Source organism: Euprymna scolopes, chromosome 26 (assembly GCF_053919585.1).
Source record: "Euprymna scolopes isolate OS-2025 chromosome 26, ASM5391958v1, whole genome shotgun sequence".
Lineage (NCBI taxonomy): Eukaryota > Metazoa > Mollusca > Cephalopoda > Sepiida > Sepiolidae > Euprymna > Euprymna scolopes.
Genome location: NC_136507.1, coordinates 30,691,281 through 30,713,951, shown reverse-complemented (window position 1 = coordinate 30,713,951; position 22,671 = coordinate 30,691,281). Strand labels below are relative to the sequence as shown.

At 35.3% G+C, this 22,671-nt stretch overlaps 1 protein-coding gene across 1 annotated transcript in view; it reads left to right on the top strand.

Annotated features, from left to right (window-relative positions):
• LOC145247807 (uncharacterized) overlaps positions 1 to 22,671 on the top strand; it is a 112,711-nt gene that overhangs the window by 65,872 nt on the left and 24,168 nt on the right. Inside the window, exon 3 of the mRNA XM_080109441.1 lies at positions 7,904 to 9,619. Coding sequence (XP_079965567.1) covers positions 7,904 to 9,619 — 1,716 coding nt within the window. The remainder of the gene's footprint in view (positions 1 to 7,903; positions 9,620 to 22,671) is intronic.

Genomic DNA, 22,671 nt, shown 5'->3' with positions numbered 1-22,671 from the left:
TATATATATATATATATATATATATATATATATATATATATATATATATATATAACTATTTACTATAATAATGAAATACCTACAGACACTAGTGTCTCATCCTTTCGGGAATCCGCAGTGCAGGGTGTCACAATTGACACCAGTCGATAGATTCGAACACGGCGACACAAACCATCTCTGTTAACCACGTGAAATAACGTTGAAATTTAAACATTTTATTTTTAAATGTTTTTTTTACGACAGTTAGAGTGATCTAATCATTATATTATGATCTGAGCATAAGAGCTAAATTGACCGACTTAGTTCAGCTGAAAGTGCTCAACAATAAGAAACGAGTTTCTTAAAGGGGCTCACACACACACACACGCGCGTGCGCGCGCGCAGAGGGTTACAATAATTCACATTTAAAGTCCAAAATATAAAGTGGATAACGTTAGAATTATTTTTAATCCTGTATTAAAACAATTTCATGAAAGCAAAGATTTTTTTAAAGAAGGGGATTCGTTTCTTTTATTGAAATCTTTTAAACAAAACAAAAGAAATCTGACATAATGTACAACAATTGATTTATTATTTGCTATATTTTAAATAATTTTGTTTGTTTTATATTTAGCTTTAAAAATGTTTTTATTTTTTTTACCTTGAAAGCTTTCTCTTTAAAGAATTTGCTTTTTTTTTTCTTTTTTTTTTTTACATTTGTTTGTTTGGCAGACCTATACGGTACACACCTTCCTTGTCCGTCTGTATAATACGTGCCTTCCAACTTTGTGTGTCATCTCCTTTCCCACATATGAAAATGCAAATCTATCTATCTATCTATCTATCTATCTATCTATCTATCTATCTATCTATCTATAAAAGTGAACGAGTGTGTGTGTGTCTCTAGCAGTATCAGAATTTTTGTAGGAATTTTTGACACCCCTAACACGAAACTGCGAATACAATATAAAAATCTCGTAATTTCTCTGTTAAAAGTGGGTTATTTATTTTCTTTATGGATTATACTTCCAAAATAAACTATTACAGTTGTTTTAAAAGTAATAAAAATATTTTTTTTTTTAAAACAGTAATGAATTTTCCGAACTCAATATTTTTCAATTTTTAAACTCAATATTTTTCAATTTTTAAATTTTAAAAATCTATCAAAATTTTTCTATTGATTCTATTTTTACGATATTTTCAGGGTCAATGTGAAATTTTATGTTCTTTCCAATAAACCGAATATAATATTTTAGACAAACGTTTTTTTAAAATTCACGCCCCCCCCCCCAAGTGTCACCCATTTTCAACTTTCTCTTAAAAAGTAAATAATTAATTTATGTCGTGGAGTTTTATATATCACAAATTGAAGAGAAAAGGTCAATAAATAATATATTCAAATTTAAAACAAAAAAAAAATCGCTTTTTTAGAAATTTACCTGTAAAGTCCGAAGTTTAAAACCTTATTTTATAAGAACACATTGTTTCTTTTTTGTCTTTTTTTTTTTTTTAATGAAACCTTGGTCCTTGCTCCTTTAATTGAAAAAAAATTAGGGCTTGAATTACATTTTTCGAGGAGTTATAAGCTTAGAAAGATAGGGGGTCGAATAATTCACGCCTCTCATTTTGAAATGTCTATTAAAAAGTAAATAATTAATTTATGTCGTGGAGTTTTATATATCACAAATTGAAGAGAAAAGGTCAATAAATAATATATTCAAATTTAAAACAAAAAAAAAAATCGCTTTTTTAGAAATTTACCTGTAAAGTCCGAAGTTTAAAACCTTTTAAAAAAAAAAAACACATTTTTTTTTTTTGTTTTTTTTAATAAAACCTTGGTCCTTGCTCCTTTAATTGAAAAAAAAAAAATTAGGGCTTGAATTACATTTTTCGAGGAGTTATAAGCTTGGAAAGATGGGGTGGAATTATTCACTATTTTCACGAAATTTCTGACACTGCTAGTGTGTCTCTGTGTGATGTGTACATTTCCCTACGCAATAACTTAGTCAATTTTAAGTCTACAGACTCGAAATTTGATATACAGGGTACTGAGATTTGGGAAAATCGATGTGATCGGTTTTCGGCCAGAAATTTCGCTGTTAAGAGGTGAAAGTTCAACGATTTGACCTTTTGGAACTCTACCAAACTCCACCGACAATTTGGGGTCTAAACACTTGAAATTTTAGATATAGGTTCCTTGGACATGGATCTAACTTAATAACTTGATTTGAGCCCAAAACAGTACATTTTAAGAGGTCATAATAGGGGTCAAAGTTAAAAAAATTGACCGTTTTTTTTTGTTTTTTGTTTTTTTTTTTTTGCTCAGCATACACCTCCAAACACCCGGGCAACGCCGGACTGAAATGCTAGTATATCTATAAAAGTGAACGTGTGTGTGTGTGTGTGTGTCTGTGTACATTTCCCTACGCAATAACTCTGTAAATTTTTAGTATACAGACTCGAAATTTGATATACAGGGTACTGAGATTTGGGAAAATCTATGTGATCGGTTTTCGGCCAGAAATTTGGCTGTTAAGGGGTCAAAGTTCAACGATTTGACCTTTGAAAACTCTACCAAACTCCTCCGACAATTTTGAGTCTAAACACTTGAAATTTTAGATATAGGTTCCTTGGACATGGATCTAACTTAATAACTGAATTTGAGCCCAAAACAATAAATGTTGAGGGGTCATAATAGGGGTCAAAGTTAAGAAATTGACTACTGTGGTCTCTACCAAATTACTCAGACAATTTCTGGTCTAAACATTCGAAATTTTACATAAAGGTTATTCAGAGATACACCAAGCTTTTTAATCGGTTTGGGTCGAAAATTTTAGTTACCAATATATAAATGTATGTATGTATGTATGTATGTTTGCATGTCTGCCTAAAACTTTTGACAGAGGCAATGGATTTTTAGAAAATCAGTATCGTTTTGAAATTCGACCTTTAATATGACAAATATCGAAAAATTGGCTAAAAACATCAATATCTTCACCTTCAACTGGGTACTTTTCTACAGGGGGGGGGGATCGATTTTTCGCCGATATTTTTGAAAGTCATCCTCTCCTTTCGATTGTCTAGCCTTAATTTAAACATAAGTCACTTCCAGTTTGGTGGTAGTCGTAACAGCAAAAACGTCAGGTTTTTTTTCCCGTTCTTTTCCTCCTTCGCTGTACGGGTTCGAGCCTGCCTTCCTACTACCACTTTTTTTATGCTGACCAGACACATTTAAACACCCGGGCAATGCCGGGCTGAAATGCTAGTATATCTATAAAAGTGAACGTGTCTGTGTATATGTGTGTCTGTGTAACTGTGTGTCTGTGTGTCTACATTTCCCTATGCAATAACTCTGTCAATTTTCAGTCTACAGGCTCGAAATTTGATATACAGGGTACTGAGATTTGGGAAAATCTTTGTAATCCGTTTTCGGCCAGACATTTGGCTGTTAAAAGGTCAAAGTTCAATGATTTTACCTTTTGAGAACTCTACCAAATTCCTCCGACAATTTTGAGTAGAAACAATTGAAATTTTAGATATAGATTGCTTGGACATGGATCTAACTTAATAACTTGATTTGAGCCCAAAACAATAAATTTTAAGGGGTCATAATAGGGGTCAAAGTTTTAAAAAAATTTGACCTCTGCGGTCTCTACCAAATTACTCAGACAAATTCTGGTCTAAACATTTGAAATTTTACATAAAGGGTATTCAGAGATAAGGCAAGCTTTTTAATCGTTTTTGGTCGAAAATTTTTAGTTACCAATATATAAATGTATATATATGTATGTCTTCCTAAAACTTTCGACAGAGGCAACGGATTTTTAGAAGATCAGTATCGTTTTGAAGTTCGACCTTTCTGACGACAAATATCGAAAGATTGGCTAAAAACATCAATATCTTCACCTTAAACTGGGCACATTTCTACAAGGGGGGGGTCGCTTTTTTTCACCGATATTTTTGAAAGTCATCTTCTCCCTTCGATTGTTTAGCCTTAATTAAAACCTACGTCACTTCCGGTTTGGCGGTGGTCTGGTCGTAACAGCATAAACGTTAGGTTTTATCCCCATTCTTTTCCTCCTTTACAGTACGGGTTCGAGCCTGCCTTCCTACTACCACTTTTTTTTTTTTTTTTTTGCTCAACACACACATCCAAACATCCAGGCAACGCCGGGCTGAAATGCTAGTATATCTATAAAAATGAAAGTGCCTCTGTGTGTGTATGTCTGTGTGTCTGTGTACATTTCCCTACGCAATAACTCTGTCAATTTTCGGTCTACAAACTCGAAATTTGATATAAAAGGCATTGAGATTTGGGAAAATCTTTGTAATCGATTTTCGGCCAGAAATTTGGCTGTTAAGGGGTCAACTTTAATCATTGTTAAATCTTCTATTTTTTTTGCGTGATGAATAAATATACTTTTCTCTGGCGATTTTTATGTTTGCATTTTACCATGGGTCAGAAGTTAGAAGTTCTGAAGAAAATAATTTGTGTTTTTAGTAAACTATCAGAAATTTTATTTTCTGTGCTGTCTTTTATTTTTTTCAAACATTTATAAACCATAAACCAGATAACTCGTATTTAGTATAAATTATAACAAAATAATCTAATAATAAATTTTGAAAATGAATAAATATATATATATATCTTGGATTCTCAGTAGTTGGATAACAAGACCCCTTGTTTGAGACGAAGTAGGTTCATTCCATACAGATTTTGTCGCAGTTTGCTTGATCTGTGTTAATTAATAGACTTTCTTGTGTGTGGAGCACTTGCTCAAATGGCAGGGCACATGGCTTGCATGCAAGAGATTCTGGTTTAGAATCCCAAGTTAAGATGTGTTCAACTGATGAATCCAAATGAGGGTGAAACTCGAGTCTTAGACTTCTGGTTTGTTGGCTGTCATGGCTTATGTGAGCTGCGACATTGTTTGATTGTTGAAATAATTATTCTGAAAATTCTAGTACATACGCACACACACATATGTATTTCTTCTTCTTTAAGAAATAAGTTTATTAATAGTTGAGCACTGTCTGTTGAAATGAAAAAAAGTCAGTTATTTAATCTGTGTGCGGTTAGAGACAGCTTGATCGCTCAATCACTGTAGACTGTTCTTGCATAATGTTTATGTCTTTATAAATGTTTGATTTTACTTGAATATTGTTATGGTTGACGGTAACCCTGTGGTTTGTTCCTTGCTTTTATATGAAAGGGAAAGGTAGTTTGATTGAAGCATTGTTGGTAACTAAGGTGTAAATGTATAAGAAGGCTGTTAACAATGTAGAATACCGAGAGACAAGGTCACTATTGATTGATTTTAAGCTACCAGTAATGCTAAAATCTATAGATCACCTGCAAGCGTGTTTTTACATTTCAGAAAATATATGCACAGTTAACATGTCGTTTTACGATAACCGGGAGAAAATGACAACTCTGTAGTTAAATACTTAGAGATTTGTAAAGAATCGGAATCGGGAATTTAGTATGGAATCGGTAATTTTATTGAAATTGGTAAAAATACTGGAATCGTCCCATTACTAATAGATAGATAATCCGAAAATTAATTGTTTCAGAATTTTTGAGATAAGAATTAAAAATCTCGATTACTTAATTATTCGAACCACTATTCTTGGAGTGGTTGTTATTCTTGCAACGTTTCAGCCGAGGTAACCTCTGACTTTTCGTTTTCTTGGTCCCAAAGCCAAAAAAGTCAACACAAGTCTTGCAACGGCCTTTTCTCAGCTGATTGCCGTATGTTGCTAGTCCTATGCAGCTCTAGGGGGTCCATACTCCCAGGCTTTGTCTTTTACTCTTTGAAAATGGGTTACATTTTTTTTTATTAATCGCCTGAAGCGCCCTTACCAGGGAAAACCGACAGGGCTTTCCAAGCTCTTTTCTCTAGAGGCGCTGGCTCTTCAATCCCACTTTATCGCCCCTTGCATAACATTTTTATGTTGTAGAAGGAAGATAAATACCACCACCCCCGACCTTCTTTGAGCGCATTTTAAATTTTTTTTTTTCGAAATTGGGAATATTTATGTCTAACTAAAGAATCTGAGAGAACCGCTTGAAATTCTACATAGATTGGTATAAAGATTCTTGGTATATAAAATTCCTGACTTTAAAAAGGATACGCCTCAAGAAGTTTGGAGATTACATCGGCCAAATCGTTGTGAAGATAACAACCAAGCTAAGAATAGTAGTCCAAAAAAATGCAAATGAACTGCTTAATCGATAATAATTTAAATAATTTTCAAAAGCAAAAAATTTTTATATAAAAATGGAGGGATGAATGTGCATTTAAGGAGCATAAACTTCAATAAAACTATGAATTTTTTTTAACCAAAAAAGGGCTAAAACTAGGGATAGCATAAATTATTAAACTTCAATAAAACCATGAATTTATTTATTTTTTTTTTGGTAAGACTTAAATGGAACCAAAAAACTGATAGAGCTAAGGATAGTAGTCTAAAAAATGCAAAGGAACTGCTTAATCGATAGTAATTTAAATAATTAAAAAAAAAAAATTTTTTATATAAAAATGGAGGGATAAATGTGCATTTAAGGTGCATAAATTATTAAACTTCAATAAAACCATGAATTTTTTTAACCAAAAAAGTGATAAAGCTAGATATAGCAGTCAAATGAACTGCTTAATCGATAGTAATTTAAATAATTTTCAAAAAAGAATTTTTATATAAAAATGGAGGGATGAATGTGCATTTAAGGTGCATAAATTATTAAACTTCAATAAAACCATGAATTAAAAAAAATTTTTTTTTTTTGGTAAGATTTAAATAAAACCCAAAAAGTGATAAAGCTAGGGATAGCAGACTAAAAAATGCAAATGAACTGCTTAATCGATAGTAAGTAATTGAAATATTAAAATTTAATATTAAAGTGTAATTTAAATATTTTTTTAAAAATTTGATAAAAAGGGAGAGATAAATCTTCATTTCAAGTGCATAAATTATTAGGCTTTAAAAAAAAAAAAAGCATAAAAAGTTTGGGTCTTTTTTTTTTTTTTTTTTTGGTAAAACATTTTATTCAAAGATTTAAATGAAACTATACAAATTTTCATCATTAATATTATTTATAATTTATTATACAACACAATCTACAACATTAAACACGTTAAGTGAAGCATTGGGCGTCATTTGTTTATTATTAGACTTATATAAACCCATAAAAAGCTAATTTTTTTGTAAAACATATTATTAGACCCGAAGACTTAAATAAAACCATAAAAAGTTTCATGATTATCATTATCATTAATAAAAATAAATAAAAATACTATTAAAACTGTTTTACAAGTATTTTAATGATAGGTGCTCCAATGAATTACAGGTCCTTGTACCCCCTCGACGTTATACCCCCGCCAAACCTCACATGCAGCAAAATCCCACCCCTACACGATAAAGATCCCCAGATGCCAGAAAGCATTCTACTTTATTTTCTTTCCTCAGACTGCTAAATTTTCAAATTCCCTTCCGAGTCCCTGCTTCCCTGACTGTACTGACATCCAAAAGTTCAAGTGTAATGTGAACAGATATCTTGCTGCTCAACTCCCTACATGGTATCCCTGCAAATTATGTTGCAGATAGTAGCTCCCTACATCAAAGTGACACTATGCCTTGTTTGAGGTGAAAATGCAAAAAAAAAAAAAAGAAGCATTTTAAAGTTTAATAATTTATGCACCTGAAATGTACATTTACCAGGGGAGGTGTGTCTTATGTGTTTGCCATTTGTTTTAATTGTTGTTCATTTTTTTCTTTTTCTTTTTTTTTTGTTAAAACTTTTAATAAATAAATAGAATCCTTGGCGGATCCCAAAATTCTGAGAGCCACACCTTTATCCCTCTCCCCCATTGTTCGCATTCGTTCACATTTGTAAATCGTTACTGTCTTTGTCTTTTCTTAACAGGAAATGGGGAATCACATTAGGTTAAAGGGGGAAGAAGGAGGAGGAGGCGAAGAAAGTCTCGAGAAAAAACTAAAGACTCCTGAAGAAGTAAAAGCCGAAGAGGAGGACCGCGAGAGGAGACAAGTTCAGCGTCTTCTGGCCGAGACGGTGGCCCATTCGATGCCTATGGATGACGTGAAATTGATTCTTAAATATGGCGGTGACGTTAATCGGCCCGTGAATCGGGGTATGATGCCGCTTCACTATGCTGCATATGCAAACAATTTGGACGCTATGAAACATTTTATCGAGTTGGGCTGCGATGTCAACGCTAAGAATAAAGAAGGCCACACGCCTGTACATACGTGCGCCAAGAGAGGTAACCACAAGTGTTTAAAGTACCTCATCCAACATGGCGCTCATGTTAACATCGACAACAAAGAATACACACCTATGCCAAGAAAAAAATCTGTTATGCTTGTAGAAGACACCCTTGCCGATACCATGGAGAACGGCATCACTATCAGCAAATTGGAAGCCATCCAAGAATTTCCGAGAGAGGAAGACACGATCAAACCTTCAAAGGATGATGAATCGGAAACAGCTCTGTCATCTTCTGAATGCAACGGTTATACTGCTACGGAAACTGACATTGTATGCGATGCTTCCGACGATTCCAGTGAGTACATAAGCCGAGATGCAACCGTGGAACCAATAAATTTGGCGTTGGAAAACAACCACGTCAAAGTCGTCAAATTGCTCTTGGAGAGCGGTGCGAATCCCAATCGGAGGTACTTCATGGGCTACGAGATAAACTTGCTCCCGCTCAAGAACATAGAATGCCTAGACCTTTTGCTGAAGTACGGCGCGAACCCGAATTGCGTGAATCGGTTGGGGTTCACGCCATTAATGATGGCTGCCAAACAAAATGAGACCCAGGCCTTGCGCTTGCTGATCAAGAAGGGGGCAGACGTAAATCAGCAACGTCCGGAAAGGTTCGAACAGAAGACGGCCCTGCATATTGCTCTCGAAGCTGGCAATCTCTCTGTGACAAGAACTTTGCTTTTACAACACGCCCGCGTTTTGAGATGTCCGAATTATGAATACAATGCTCTTCACACGGCTGTCCTTACGGATCGAGTTGATTTAGTTGAGCTCGTTCTCTGTTTTCCGCAGGATGTTGATGAGACCACTGATGATGACTGCTCGGCCCTGATGCTGGCAGCCGCTTCAACTGAGTTGAAGAATCAGTTCCAGATTATTAAACTACTGCTGCAAACTGGTGCCAACCCAAACTTCCATGCTGGCGTGATTAACTATATAGCTCCCTGTTTATCTCCCTTAGTTGAATATTTAATGAACAATGACAACATCGACTATGATATTGTATTTATGTTGATCCAGTATGGAGCTCAGGTGAATTTTGCAGGGGCTTCTACGGTTTTCAGAAAGAAGGATCCTTATGGCGTTCTCTCATACATACCCAAGATTCGTAAGAATATACGACTGCTTAAGCTTTTGATAAAAGCCAGCAGCTTTTTCGACGTCTACATGATTTCGAAGTGTAAAGAAGTCACTGAAGATGAGAGGAAGTGGCTTGTGGCACTCGGAAGCCAGCCATTTTCACTCAAAAACTTGGTTCGTCATTTCCTTCGCAAACAGCTGCTGAGACCATTCGTGGAAAAAATCAAGAATGTTCCGTTACCAGAAAACCTTATAAATTATCTACTTTTTGAAGTAGATTAGATTATATAAATATTTTTTAAAGGAACAATATTCATAAAAAAATGATTTAATTTCTGCTGTGATATATTTATATTGAAAAGATCAAAAAAACTTTATTGGTGCTTCTGCAGCTGGAGATGTTATGTTCTATGCATAAGTGATCAACAAAATAAACAAAGTCTTTTTATACGTAGGTGTCTATATGAAATCTTTTTTCCACGAGTGCTTCTTCTTATTGTCGTTTCATGAGTGGCCTTGTCGTCTAGTGGTTGTCGATCATCTCGCCTGTTTAACTAAATGAATAAAACTTTTTATGAATGACGGACACAAGGAGACTTTCGCCGAGTTTTCTTCAAGGTTTTATTGGAGAGAATGCACTTAAGGAGAGAGGTTACTGTTATCTCAGCTGATTGTTAACTTTTTAACTTAAGAAATGTACCACGCACAGATGGACAGACATCAAAGTGAGATTCACCTGTCCCATCTGCACAGCTTCCAGTTTTTAGTTTTCTCTCATTCGAACAATGTGACGTCATTCGCCATCTGTGATTGTATGACTTTGTTTTATCTATCAAATCTCTGCCCGTTTCTTTTCACATCACCTAAAAGAATTTACTTGGAGAGAGATTACATAACTAATATTACTTCCTTCTTAATTTAGTCTTCTAACTTGAGAACTAAGAGATACAGACGGACAGACATCAAAGTGAAATTCCCTTTAAGCTATTCTATATCATTAGGTTGCGTTCCATCTGCACGGCTTCCTGAGCAAGAATGACTAGAAAATCTTTGTTTTTGTCTCTCAAAAACAAGACACCATGTCATATTGTAGTCGTTCGACTATATGCTTTGTCTACAGAGTTTGACCACTTGCATCCCCACTTCAACTCATGTCACTCATCTCTGGGTATAATTTTTTTTTTTTGCAGATAAGTTATAGTGACATGCACTAAAGGTGACTCTTATCAAAATTCATACTAGCTAATTTAACTGCTACTTATGTTGGACCCCTAACATGTAACAGAGATACGTATCAACGTGAATGTTCTTATTGCGATTTATGAACAAATCAGAAATGGACAAAGAAGTTTACAATTTGAAAGCCGTGTAAAAATAAATAAATAAATAAATAAAAAAGTAGTAAGGCAGACGACAACAAAAGATGTGACTGCAAAACTAAAAATGATTTAACTGCGATGATAGCAATTGTTCAGTTTCTCAAAAAACTAATCATATTCTACAGACCCCCTCCCAAAAAACAGTTTCATAGCATGATGTTCTGCTAAAAGGATATATTCGTTTGAAGTAGCTGAGTGGTCTTGGCTACATATTTGAGTAATAATCCTGTAAGTCGCCTATGGAATGAGTGTTCAGAGCTGGTATGTCCTTAGCGTTAGGATTCGGCGTATCTTTTGACGTCTCTCCCAGGCGGCTAAAGCAGTCAGTATTTTTGGTTTAACCACCTAATCATGTTATTGTAAGAAGGAATCCGGATATACTCATTTATTACATCGATATTTTTTATAAAAAGCTGAAGGGGAGGGGCGCCTGAGCTTACCCAGTCGTAAACTATGCTTAAACATATTTTAATCCATACAGATTTCGTATTTATTATTACAAAGCCAATTCTTTATTGAATATTATATTGTACCTAATATATAGTACTGATTTCAAAAGTTTAAAAAAGTATTACTTGTGTACTATCAGCTACAATCGAAACTAAAACATTTATCGACTCAGTAGCGTTCCCTACCGTTTGAGCTATTGACAGATAGAGGAGAGAGATTTAAAATGAAACCTCTTAAGCTATGAATTTGCACGTGCGCAAAAGTAATAGAAACAATAATAATCTTACTGAATGGGTGTTCGTGGTCAGAGCTGGTATATCCTTAAACGTGGGGATTACGGCGTATCATTCCACGTCTCTCTCAAGTTAAGTCGGTATTTATTTATTTATTTATTTATTCTTGTGAGGAGGAACCCGGATTTACTCAGATTCTTTACAAAATCATAAAATTGCAACAAATATAATACGTAAGGTTAAGGCTAGCAGTAGGGGTAAGAAAAAAAAGCTCATAAAAGTAAATTGAAGAAAAAAAAGTTCATTCACTTAATGACGTGAAGAAAATTATTAAAACAATTCTTAACATGGAGTGGAGACGGAGCAGTTAATTAATGCTAAATTTAAGTCAGGGAGAAAAATTTTTTTTAAGTTGTTTAATTTAATACCGGTATTAACTGTTTGACGACGGCTCAGCCATTTCCGGTCTGTTCTATAGATTACAATCAGAAACATCCAGGTCGATATGTATCCCCAGTTGTAGAAGTACCTTTTTTATTAGATGTCAGTTTCAATGTCTGTCTGTAATGTTCTGTAGTTCTGTAAAAGTTTGAATTATCAATGTTGAATTATGTGATCCTATTGTGGGATGTGGTTATCAATGTCGTCTTTGTGAAGTTCAGTGTTATTTATTTATTTATTTATTTATTTATTATTGTATCATTATCTGGCAAAACAATAAAATGATTACTTCCGGTTTATCGTGGATTCAGAAACAAATGTTCAAATTCTAAAATGATTTTGGAAAATGGAATTGAAAAAAAAAAAAAACCAAAAAAAAACAATAAAATGATTACTTCCGGATTTTCAGAACCAAATGTTCTAATTATAGAATGATTTTTGGAAAATGGACTTGTACAATTTTTAACTGGAGAAGGGAGGCTTCTGTTTGCTATCTTAAATCCTCCCCCCCCCCATCCCCGCGCCCAGGGCACTTATTTTTCCTTCTCTTAATGTTTTATTATCTAGTAGCAGGGATAGCTGGCTTTGCCAGGGGCGATAAATAATGTGTAACATCTTTATATTAAAACTTCTATCACCTCTCTCTCTCTTTCTCTCTCTCTCTCTCTCTCTCTCTCTCTCTCTCTCTCTCTCTCTCTTGTTACTCTCTTTCCCCCTTCACTATTTTTTCCTCCTTCTCCTTAAACCTTTTCTTCATCCTCTGCCTAACACATTTCTCTCTCTTGTTTTAATGTGCTGGAAACAAATGTAATTCACATACTGACGCTATTCTTTTTAAATATGATACTGTAATCTCATATTTATTGCTCCTGGACAAGGAGGAGTAAAGCAAAACACTGATATTCTTAATCCTGAGTAATTCCGTTCCCTTCAACCCATCCACTTTCATAATATGAAGAGAAATTATATTGATAATGAAAATAATCCAGACAGATTTACATGTAATATCGTCATTCACATTTATTGATCTCAGACAATTCAAAGTAGAACCAAATATAATACAATAATGTTAATAATGACAATTTTATTGCTCCCTGACAGCACCATTTACAATGTAACTTTAACATTAAATACAATAGCATTCTTAATCCCAGGTAATACTGTTTTTCCCACCCGTTTTCGCAATGATATGAAAAGAAATTATGTTGATAATGAGAATAGTCTAGAAAAATCAAAATGTACTTCCATAATTTACATTTATTGCTCCCTGACAACTCCAAATAAAAAAAAGATTTTGTTATTTCTACTCACTAACCTAATGTAATACATTAATGTAAATAAAGACAAATTTATTGTTCCCTGGCAACGCCATGTATTACCTAACTCTAGCATTAAAATGACTTCCTCTTCTCCTGTCACCCAGGGAACTCATAAATGTTCTATGATTTATTATATAAATGTTTTATTATCTATCCTATAAATGGTGGTTGGCTGTTTTTTGCATGTGTTTGTGCCCCTTCCTCCCACTTAAAAGTCACACTACACAAGACACATAAAATTAATATATTCTTTTTTTCAGCATTGCTCCATACAAAATATGGTGACTTTTATTTTTACAGTGTTCATTGGTTTGAAGTGGGCCGACAGGAACAAAATTAGTTTGTTGCATGGTCCCTGGCCTTGACGATTTTGGGTATTGTCTAGAACCACACAAATATTTAATATAAATTCAATATAAAAATTATGTTTTAGCGAAGGAAGAAAATGAAAAAAAAAAATATATAGAACATGCACACATATAAGAATGGAAATAAATGAAACATTGAGAGGTTAAAAGGGTCACCAGTTAGTAAGTGCTAACTGTTGCAATATTTTTAATATAATTAAGATTCTACTTAATTAATAGGTATGACTAAAGAAAATTAGAAGGTTCTACTTATAGACACTGGTGATAGGAACTGACCAATCAAATGGAGCCACGTTCTGCTAGCAACCAATCAGAAACCGGGATTGCTCCATAAAAATATCAGATTGTTTAGAATTCCTGCACATAATTTTTCGTGTCTACATGAGAAAGATCTTTGCTTTTTGTCTGCAAATTTTTACTGTTCAAGATTTATACAAATTAGCTATCCACTGAAAACTTTATTTTTTTTTTATTTTTGAACTTGTACAGATTAGCTACCCACTGAAAACTTTTTTTTTTTTTCATCTTTGAACTTGTACAGATTATCTACCCACTGAAAACTCTATTTTTTATCTTTGGACTTGTACAGATTAGTTACCCATTGAAAACTCTATTTTTCATCTTTGGACTTGTATAGATTAACTACCCACCAAAAACTCTATTTTTCATCTTTGAACTTGTACAGATTATCTATCCACTTAAAACTGTATTTTTCATCTCCGGATTTGTACAGATTAGCTTGCTATCAGAAACTCTTCTAAAATTAAACATGGCTTTCAATTCAAAACTAACAGGAACAGAATTTTGTAAATGAAAAATGGAAGAAAAGCAAAATTCTATGACAAAACATATCCGTACATGAGATAAATATATAAAAAATAATTTCAATAATGATAATTTATGCAAATTCGTCCTATAAATAGTCACAAGGCTTAGAAATGTGTATGTCAATAAATTCCGAGTGTGATTATGTGTGTGTTAGTAATATATGTATATGAGTATTTGGCAGCGTGGCATTGTGTGCGCAGGTGCGTTGGTTTGCCATGTTCTTGTTAGTACGTGTGAGTGTGTAGTAATTCTTCTCTGTTTGCCTGAATTTCGCTAGTGTGTGCAAGAGATGAAGAAAACTGGTATGTGAGGAAAAAAAGAAGTGGAAAGATAGAGAGGGAAGATAAAGAGGATGATAAAGAAAAAGGGAGTAGTAGAGAGAAGGGGGAAAAAAGAGGGGGATAGAGAGAGAAAGAAGAAGAAAAAGATGGAAATGGAGAAAGGAAGGGGTGATAGAGAGAAGAGAAAGAAGAGGGAGATAGAGAGAGATATCGATAGAGAGGGGATGGGGGGGGTAAAAAGAGAAGTTTTAAAAGAAAGATGTTATGCACACTTTAAAAAATTTTTTCACTTTGTTGGCCGCCCTCCCGGATAACTCCAAGTAGCCATACTAGCTTGATTAAAAAAAAATCAATTTATGTAAACTTTACGTGGGAACTTCAACTTCCTACTAAAAATTAAATGGAGTGGTGGGTAGCTATCTTCCTTTTTTTCTTTTAACAAAGGAGTCGCCACTTATCAAGACCCAGAGGCCACCCAAGGATAAGGGTTAATGAGTGTACGGTAGTCAATGGGACAATATCGTAGTAATCGTTAGTAGTGGAAATTTGGTAAATGTGATTACTTAACGGGAATGGCTCATCAAGAACTTGTTTACATTGGACTTGAAGACAACCATATTGTAGTCAGTTGGAAAGCAGAAAAATGGAACAGAGTTCCACAGGCGTGCAGTTCTAAGAAAGAAGCTTTGTTCAAGAAGTCTACGTATAGGTTTAGGCACAGATAAAAAGTGGGGGGAAATTATTGATAATGGTTTCAACTAGACAAGTGTTTTTGTGAAAGTCAGATAACGGGGAGGGACCATAATTTGGAGCTCAGAAGAGCACTTACCATGAAAATATCGATAAAGCAGAGACAGGCTCGCAATATCTCTTCTGTGGGAAACAGGTTGCAGGAAAGAGAAAAAGGCATCACACACTAGGCTATGAAGTCTATTTTGAACTATATCAAGGCAAGATAAGTGCTTCTAGCACCTCCTGCCCAGATGTGCCAACTGTACTCCATCCTTGGACATACTTGGCTCTTATACAGGTAGAAAATTGCATAGATATCTACTGGAGCAGTAGAACAATCCACCATTTTTCCAGAAACCTTGGCAATGGATTTGATGTATGTGTTCTATTTCAGATCAGGAGTAAAGGTCAGACCTAGAAGCTTGTCAAAACATGGAGCCTCCCCAAGACGAGAGTTATTCATTTCAATTGATACCAGATGGAGATCAGAGCATTGATGATGTAAAGATAGAAGCTTGGTTTTAAATGCATGAAAATTGACCAGCCACCTTTTTCCCCATTGCACCCCGTGCTCAAGATCAGAGGAGAGAGAATCAGAGAGAACTTGGTCTCTTTCTCTGTCTGTTTCTGTCTGTCTGTATGTATGTATGTATGTATGTATGTATCTCTCTCTCTTTCTCCCCTGTCTCTATTTACTGAACCCCTAACACCAACTACCTTTACCTGAAGCATTATCAAAGATGCCATTTCTTATAGTACAATATGCAAAATAAACGCCACCATAGAATGCATCGTGGAATAGTAGGTAGCTTTCTGTGTGAGTATATACAGAGACAGAAATATAAGGGAAACAATATTTTTATGCAAACAGTCAATGAGATGAATGGCTTCCATCATGTTGAGTAAATAATTAAATTTTTACTTACTACAAGCCACATTTTGTCTTTTTGTGTTTTTTGCCCCCTCCTTTGAGAAGTCGAGTGAAATTTTTTTCTTCTTAATTTAAAGCACCAGTAGGGCAGCCAGAGATAGGCAGGCAGGCATTTGCCTTGTCGTAAATAATTTGCCTGCTAATGGGGAAATTATTTACTGCTTGCGAATCGATTTTGTCTGCCATTTCATAATGAATGGCTCAAAGTTTACCTTCCTATAAGGGAATGTAGCAGGGTTAGATTCGTTTCATTTCGTTCCGTTTCTTTCAAAATATTTACTAATTTATTTTCGTTATTTTGTATGGAAACGAAACAAAACTTTTCATATCGTTTCGTTTCGTTCATTTTTCGTTTTGCTTCATACATCTGTAAGTATTTAATTACAACCATAATGTGGCAAAAAGGTACTTAACAAAAAACTATGAAACATGAAAAAGTTATAATTAGGGCAACCCAAAAATTGCATTTATTAATCAGGTCGAGTAATTTGACAAAATAATTTTATAAAAAATTTAAATCAATCAAAATATTTAATTTTCATATCATAAGAATATTCAGTAAGCATTAATTGTAATTTTTAGGTTGCCCGAATTATAATACAAAAAAAACAAAAAAACGAAACGAAACATTACTGAAACGAAATGACCGAAACATTATATTTTGTAAAATTTTTGCTATGAAAGTTTGCCACCCCCTCCTGTCCACTTGGTCCCTTTTGGCTACACCCTTGATATATGAACAGATATCTTGCTACTCAACTTCTTGCATAGTGCCCCTGTAGACATAGTCCTAAATAATAGCCCCTTACGTCCAAATGTAATATGACTTGGGACCATGTCTATAGGGGTACTATGTAAGGAGTTGAGCAGTGAGATGTCTGTTCTCATTACACTTAAACTTCTGCATGTCAGTACAGTCAGGGAAAGAAGAAACTATAAGAGTAGAAGGCTTTCCGGTATCTAGGAACCTCAGCAGTAAAGAGGTGGGATTTTGCTGCTTGTCAGATTAGTCAGAGGTGTGTAATATCTGTTATTAGTGCATCAGACTGAAGATTTATAGAATCTGGTCTCTATCTTGGATATCAACACACCTAGTCCACATTAGTGTCTGTTGGGGACGCACCCCTATTACTAGGAATAATGAACTGCTCCATGACGCCACTTCCATCCATGACGTCACTTCCAGAGAACGAGAAGCGGTTGACGACACAGACGCGAGGCGGATGGTCGTTCACAACTAGTCTTGACATGAGCAAAGATATTGTTCAATTACCTCTTTTATGTATTTTTTTAAATACATATTTATTTAATTGTTACTGTGTTTTTCTCGGTATTTATTCAGCCACTCATACCACAAGAGTGTCCAATTTAGAAATGGCGTCTTTTATATTGCTTTTCTAACAAATAGGCCGCTTCCCTTTTTCCCACCTGACTACAACTTGGACGTCTTCAAGTCCAACATAAACAAACTTCTGACAAACCGCCCCCTTAAGACACTCTATCAAAACCCCTAATACTAATGATTAATACAATACTATCTCATTGATTACTGTACACACAATAACCCTTATCCCTGAGTGGCCTTCGGGCCTTGATAAGTGGTGACCCCCATGTAAAAAATTAAAAAAAAAAGTTTTCTTACATTAGGGATACAATTGGAATGCAGGGAGAAGCAGGTGCTAGTGTGATTGTAAGAATTAAGAGTGGATAGAGTAACAGCAAGGAACTACTGTCATTACTAACCAGCAGAGCGTTACCAGTGTCAACCGAGGAAAAAGTCTATCAGGCACGTGTACGCAGTATGATTATGTATGGAAGTGAAACCTGGACAGTGAGGGTTAAGGACATGCGTTGCATGAAGAGAGATAATATGAGAATGATATGAAACGATGAATATGTAATGTGAGTCTTCAAGACAGGCTTGGTTCTGATGACCTCTGAAAGAAGGCTAAATCTAGGCAGAATAGGGAGATGTGTGCAAAACAGGAGACTTAAATGGTATGGTCACGTTGAGAGAATGGAAGAGAGTTTTTGGGTTAGTAGATGTAGAACACTCGAGGTAGCAGGGTCAGTTTACAGAAGGAGGACAAGAAAAATATGGGGAGGAGGGATAAATAAAGACATGGGCAGAGATAGGTTAGTTTAGAAATCGATTTCTAAAAGCAAGACATGCCAGCATGTAAAATGGGTGGCAAGTCGATGATGATGATGATGATGATGATGATGATGATGATGATGATGATGATGAAAAAGAAGTGGAGTGATTATCTTTAGAGAAAGAGGGATAAATAAAGACCTGGACAGAGATAGATTAGTTTAAAAGTCGATATTTAAAAGCCGTCCAACACATGCCAGCATGTAAAACGGCTGTTAAACCGTTGTTGTTGTTGTTGTTGTTGTTGGTGGTGGTGGTGGTGATGGTGATGGTTATGATGATGATGAAAAAAACAAGACTGCTTGCCAAACGTGAAGTGATTAATTGTTGTTCGCAGGAATTAAATGGAGTATACTTCAGAGAAGCTGGATCGCTGGAGAAAGCATCTGGAATTCAAATGGAAATGTTCAAACGATGTTTGCCGATCATCAAAGAAAAGTTCAGAGGAATAAAAATAAAACAAAATAAAACATAAAATCACATATTTCATATGAATGTGTTTTCTCTCCTTTTTTTTCTTTTCATTGTATGTCCTCACATATCAACAATTTCCCCCATTACTTGTGCCTTAATCTAAATGCAGATTCCATGAACAAAGCTTCTTTCTTAGAACTGCCCGACTGTGGAACACTGTTCCACTGACCTACTTCTCGACTGATTACAATATGGTAGCTTTCAAGTCCAATGTAAACAAGTTCTTGTTCAGCTGTCCCCTTAAACAATCCAAATTCTACCCAATTTACACCACTAACGATTACTACATTACCGCCTTACATTCATTAACCCTTATCCTCGAGAGGCCTGTGGGCCTTGATAAGTGGTAACACTCTCGTAAAAAAAAAAAAAAGAAAAGATTTCTTTTAACATTTTAAATGTCACATAAATGTTTGTACATAAGTTTTCACATAAACGTGTACTTTTGCACACCTGTGGTTTTGCCAGTGAGCGATAACCCCCCCCCCAGAATTTTTATACATACATGCGCGGTCGCCAGTTTTCCATTCTTTTAATAGTCGTTTTTCCATGCATGGGCTTAGCTGGACATGAATTTACTCATGCATGGAAATACAACTGAGACTTGCTAGCTTTCAAAGGTTTTATTTAGAGAGAGATTTTATTCATGGGAGAGTGGAGAGAGACTACTAAGGCTAAAATTAATTCCTTTTTATTTGTCCTTCTACTTGAGGATTGAGAGACGCAGACCGCAGGCAATGAGGTGACATTCACTTAAATTCTCCTTTTGTTTTTCTCCTCAAAGTTATGACGTCATCACCTCCTATATTTTGACACCTGCATTTCTCGTGCATTTTGTCTAGGGAGATAACTTTTGACTTCTTCCATCAATTACACCACCTACAGCTGGTTCTATTTCTGTTTGCCGCCAGGTTATCCTAACATGTACTTGATATAACCCTTACCAAAATTCATTCTAGTTAACATACTCTCTAATTACTGGCGTAGGGCCCCAATACATAATACATGTTTGATGATGAAAATAATATTGCAAATCCAAGAGTGACAGAGAGACGAAGCATCTTATAGTGATGCAAAGACACATCTAAAAAAAGTTTATATCATTTGGATTCATTGGACTACTGTTCTCATCTTGAGTATCATTTTCACAACGTTTCAGCTGATGTAACCTCCGACCTTCTTCAGGTGTATCTTATCAAACCCAGGAATATTTCTATCGAACTCGGGAATTTGGATGAAATTTCAAATAGCACCCTTTATTTATTTCACGGGGTAGCATGCTCTCCTTCTGTCAGCCATGACTGGATAGAGGTCCTAAGTATTTCGCAAATGTATTTTCTTGGTCGCCCACACTGAGAATTGAACCTTCAACCTTCAGGAGAATATCACTTTTATAATGGATTTTTCTAAGTACTCTAATCATTGTGCCATAGGTTCTTGTAAAAGTGATATTCTTCTGAAGGTTGAAGGTTCAATTCTCAGTGCGGCCGACCAAAAAAATACAACTGTGAAATACTTAGGATCTCTATCCAATCATGGCTGTCGGAACAAGAACATGCTACCCGTGTGAAGTAAATAAAGGGTTCCGTTCGAAATTCCATCCAAATTCCCGAGTTCGACAGAAACATTTTGATTTCGACAAGATACACCTAAAGAAACTTGGAGGTTACATTGACTGAAAGGTTGTGAAAATCAAACTCAAGATGAGAACAGTAGTCCGATGAATCCAAATAATACGAATAATCAATCCTCATCTCAAAAATTCAGAAATTTAAAAAAAAAAAAAGAAAGTTTTTTTAATGTGACACTGGCCAAAACCCATACTAGTTAACATAATCTCTATTTACTGGCATAGGATCCTAATATATAACGCTTGATTTCCTTATGCGTGCATTCATTTAAGATTCTTCTTACCTCTCGAACCTTGGGTTAGTTAAACAATAGAAAATATTTCTTTCTTTCTTGCCAATTATTAGAGTTCATTTTTTTTGTTATAGTCAAGATTGTCTGCTCTTTTTGACTTCCGGTTTCTGCTTTGGCTGGATAATTACGTAATTAAACATGGTCAAGCAAACAAGCCATTCTTAACATGGGGAACAGGGAGGGGGGAGGACTTTCACGTTATCTGAGGGTAAGACAATTGTTAATCAGAAGAGACCATATCTTGCTTGCTATTGTCGTCCTGTCTGCGGAGCCAAACCCAGAGTCAGAAAGAGCAAATAAACTTGATTATAAACATTTTTCTTGTGTTCTTCAAGGCAAGAATTTATTTCATTTGATGGTGTATCTATTTACCTTCTGTTCAGGAGGTTAGACCCAAGGTTAAGTGTACTAACTTGTCAAACAGAAAAGAAAGCCATTCTTAACATAGGGAAAAAAAGGGGAAAGGCTTTCATTATATTATCTGAGGGGAAGATAATTGTTAATCAGAAGGGACCATATCTTACTTGTTACTTACTTGCTTGTCAATTTTACTTCTCTTTCTTCCCCATGTCTGAGGGTTGGAAGTTCATTCAGAACCACCCTTGATCTATTGCTTGCTCAGGTTTGAAGCCAGTGCTCTTAAAATCCTCATTAATGCAGTCAGTCCATCTTTTTCATGGTGTAGGTTTGATAAGAGTGTTTCTGTGGATTCTTTCGATCCGTACTTGACACTCTGGGGTTTTCAATCCATTTTGTTAAACACTTAATCATCGTCACTGCCTTTGGATCTACGTGCTGTTATTTATTTTTTATGGAAATCACTCCAGACAAGGCATGAAGCCACTTAATGTATGGAGCTAAAAAAACTGCACGCCAGTGGAACTCCCTGCCGCTTGCCTGTTTCCCACCTGACTACAACTTGGACGTCTTCAAGTCCAACATAAACAAACTCCTGACAAACCGCCCCCCTTAAGTAAGACACTCTATCAAAACCCCCAATACTAATGATTACTACAATACTATCTCATTGATTACTGTACACGCAAAAACCCTTATCCCTGAGTGGCCTTCTGGCCTTGATAAGTGGTGACCCCCATCTAAAAAAAAAAAAAAAATACTATTTCAGGTTCAAAAATTTGCCAACGATATTAGAGAGGTGTCGATGTCCTCCTACATATAGCGCCTATGATTCTCAAATTGGTCACTAATTTTAGTAATGACCAGGCTCAACGTTGCTTAACTTCTGTGATCTGATGAGAACCGATGTGTTAACATGATTAAATTGTATATGCTGCAGTGTTGCAAAATGTGACACAAGGTTAGAAGGTGGGAGAATTAAGTCAGCACCCCTAAAGAAGGAGCAATCAGACCTAGCAAAAATTGCCTGGACAGCCCCGTCGGTATTCTCCAGTAGGCTCAAGGAGTAAGCAATGAACTTACTCTACCTGATTGCCAGGTGGCAAGGCATGGAAGGGTAGAACTTCTATGTAATACCCAGGCGGTGTACCTCAGTCCGACACGTAAATGGCCCAGCACCTGTCGGGCTGATTGTTGAGAACAGATTCTTAACTGGTGTTTCTATCCCAGTCTCCAAACAAACGAAGCAGCAAGGAGACCACCAGCATAATATACTGAGTATGATCACAAAGATTTGGACGATTATATTTAGAGCCAGGCATGATAAGAATAAACCAATCAGTAACCAGAATCGTTGTATATAATATACTGTAATCTCTATGAAGTTTTCATTTATAGCTTTTGTCTTCATATAAGACGAATGCCACTGCTGATCCTGACCGGATTAATACTAC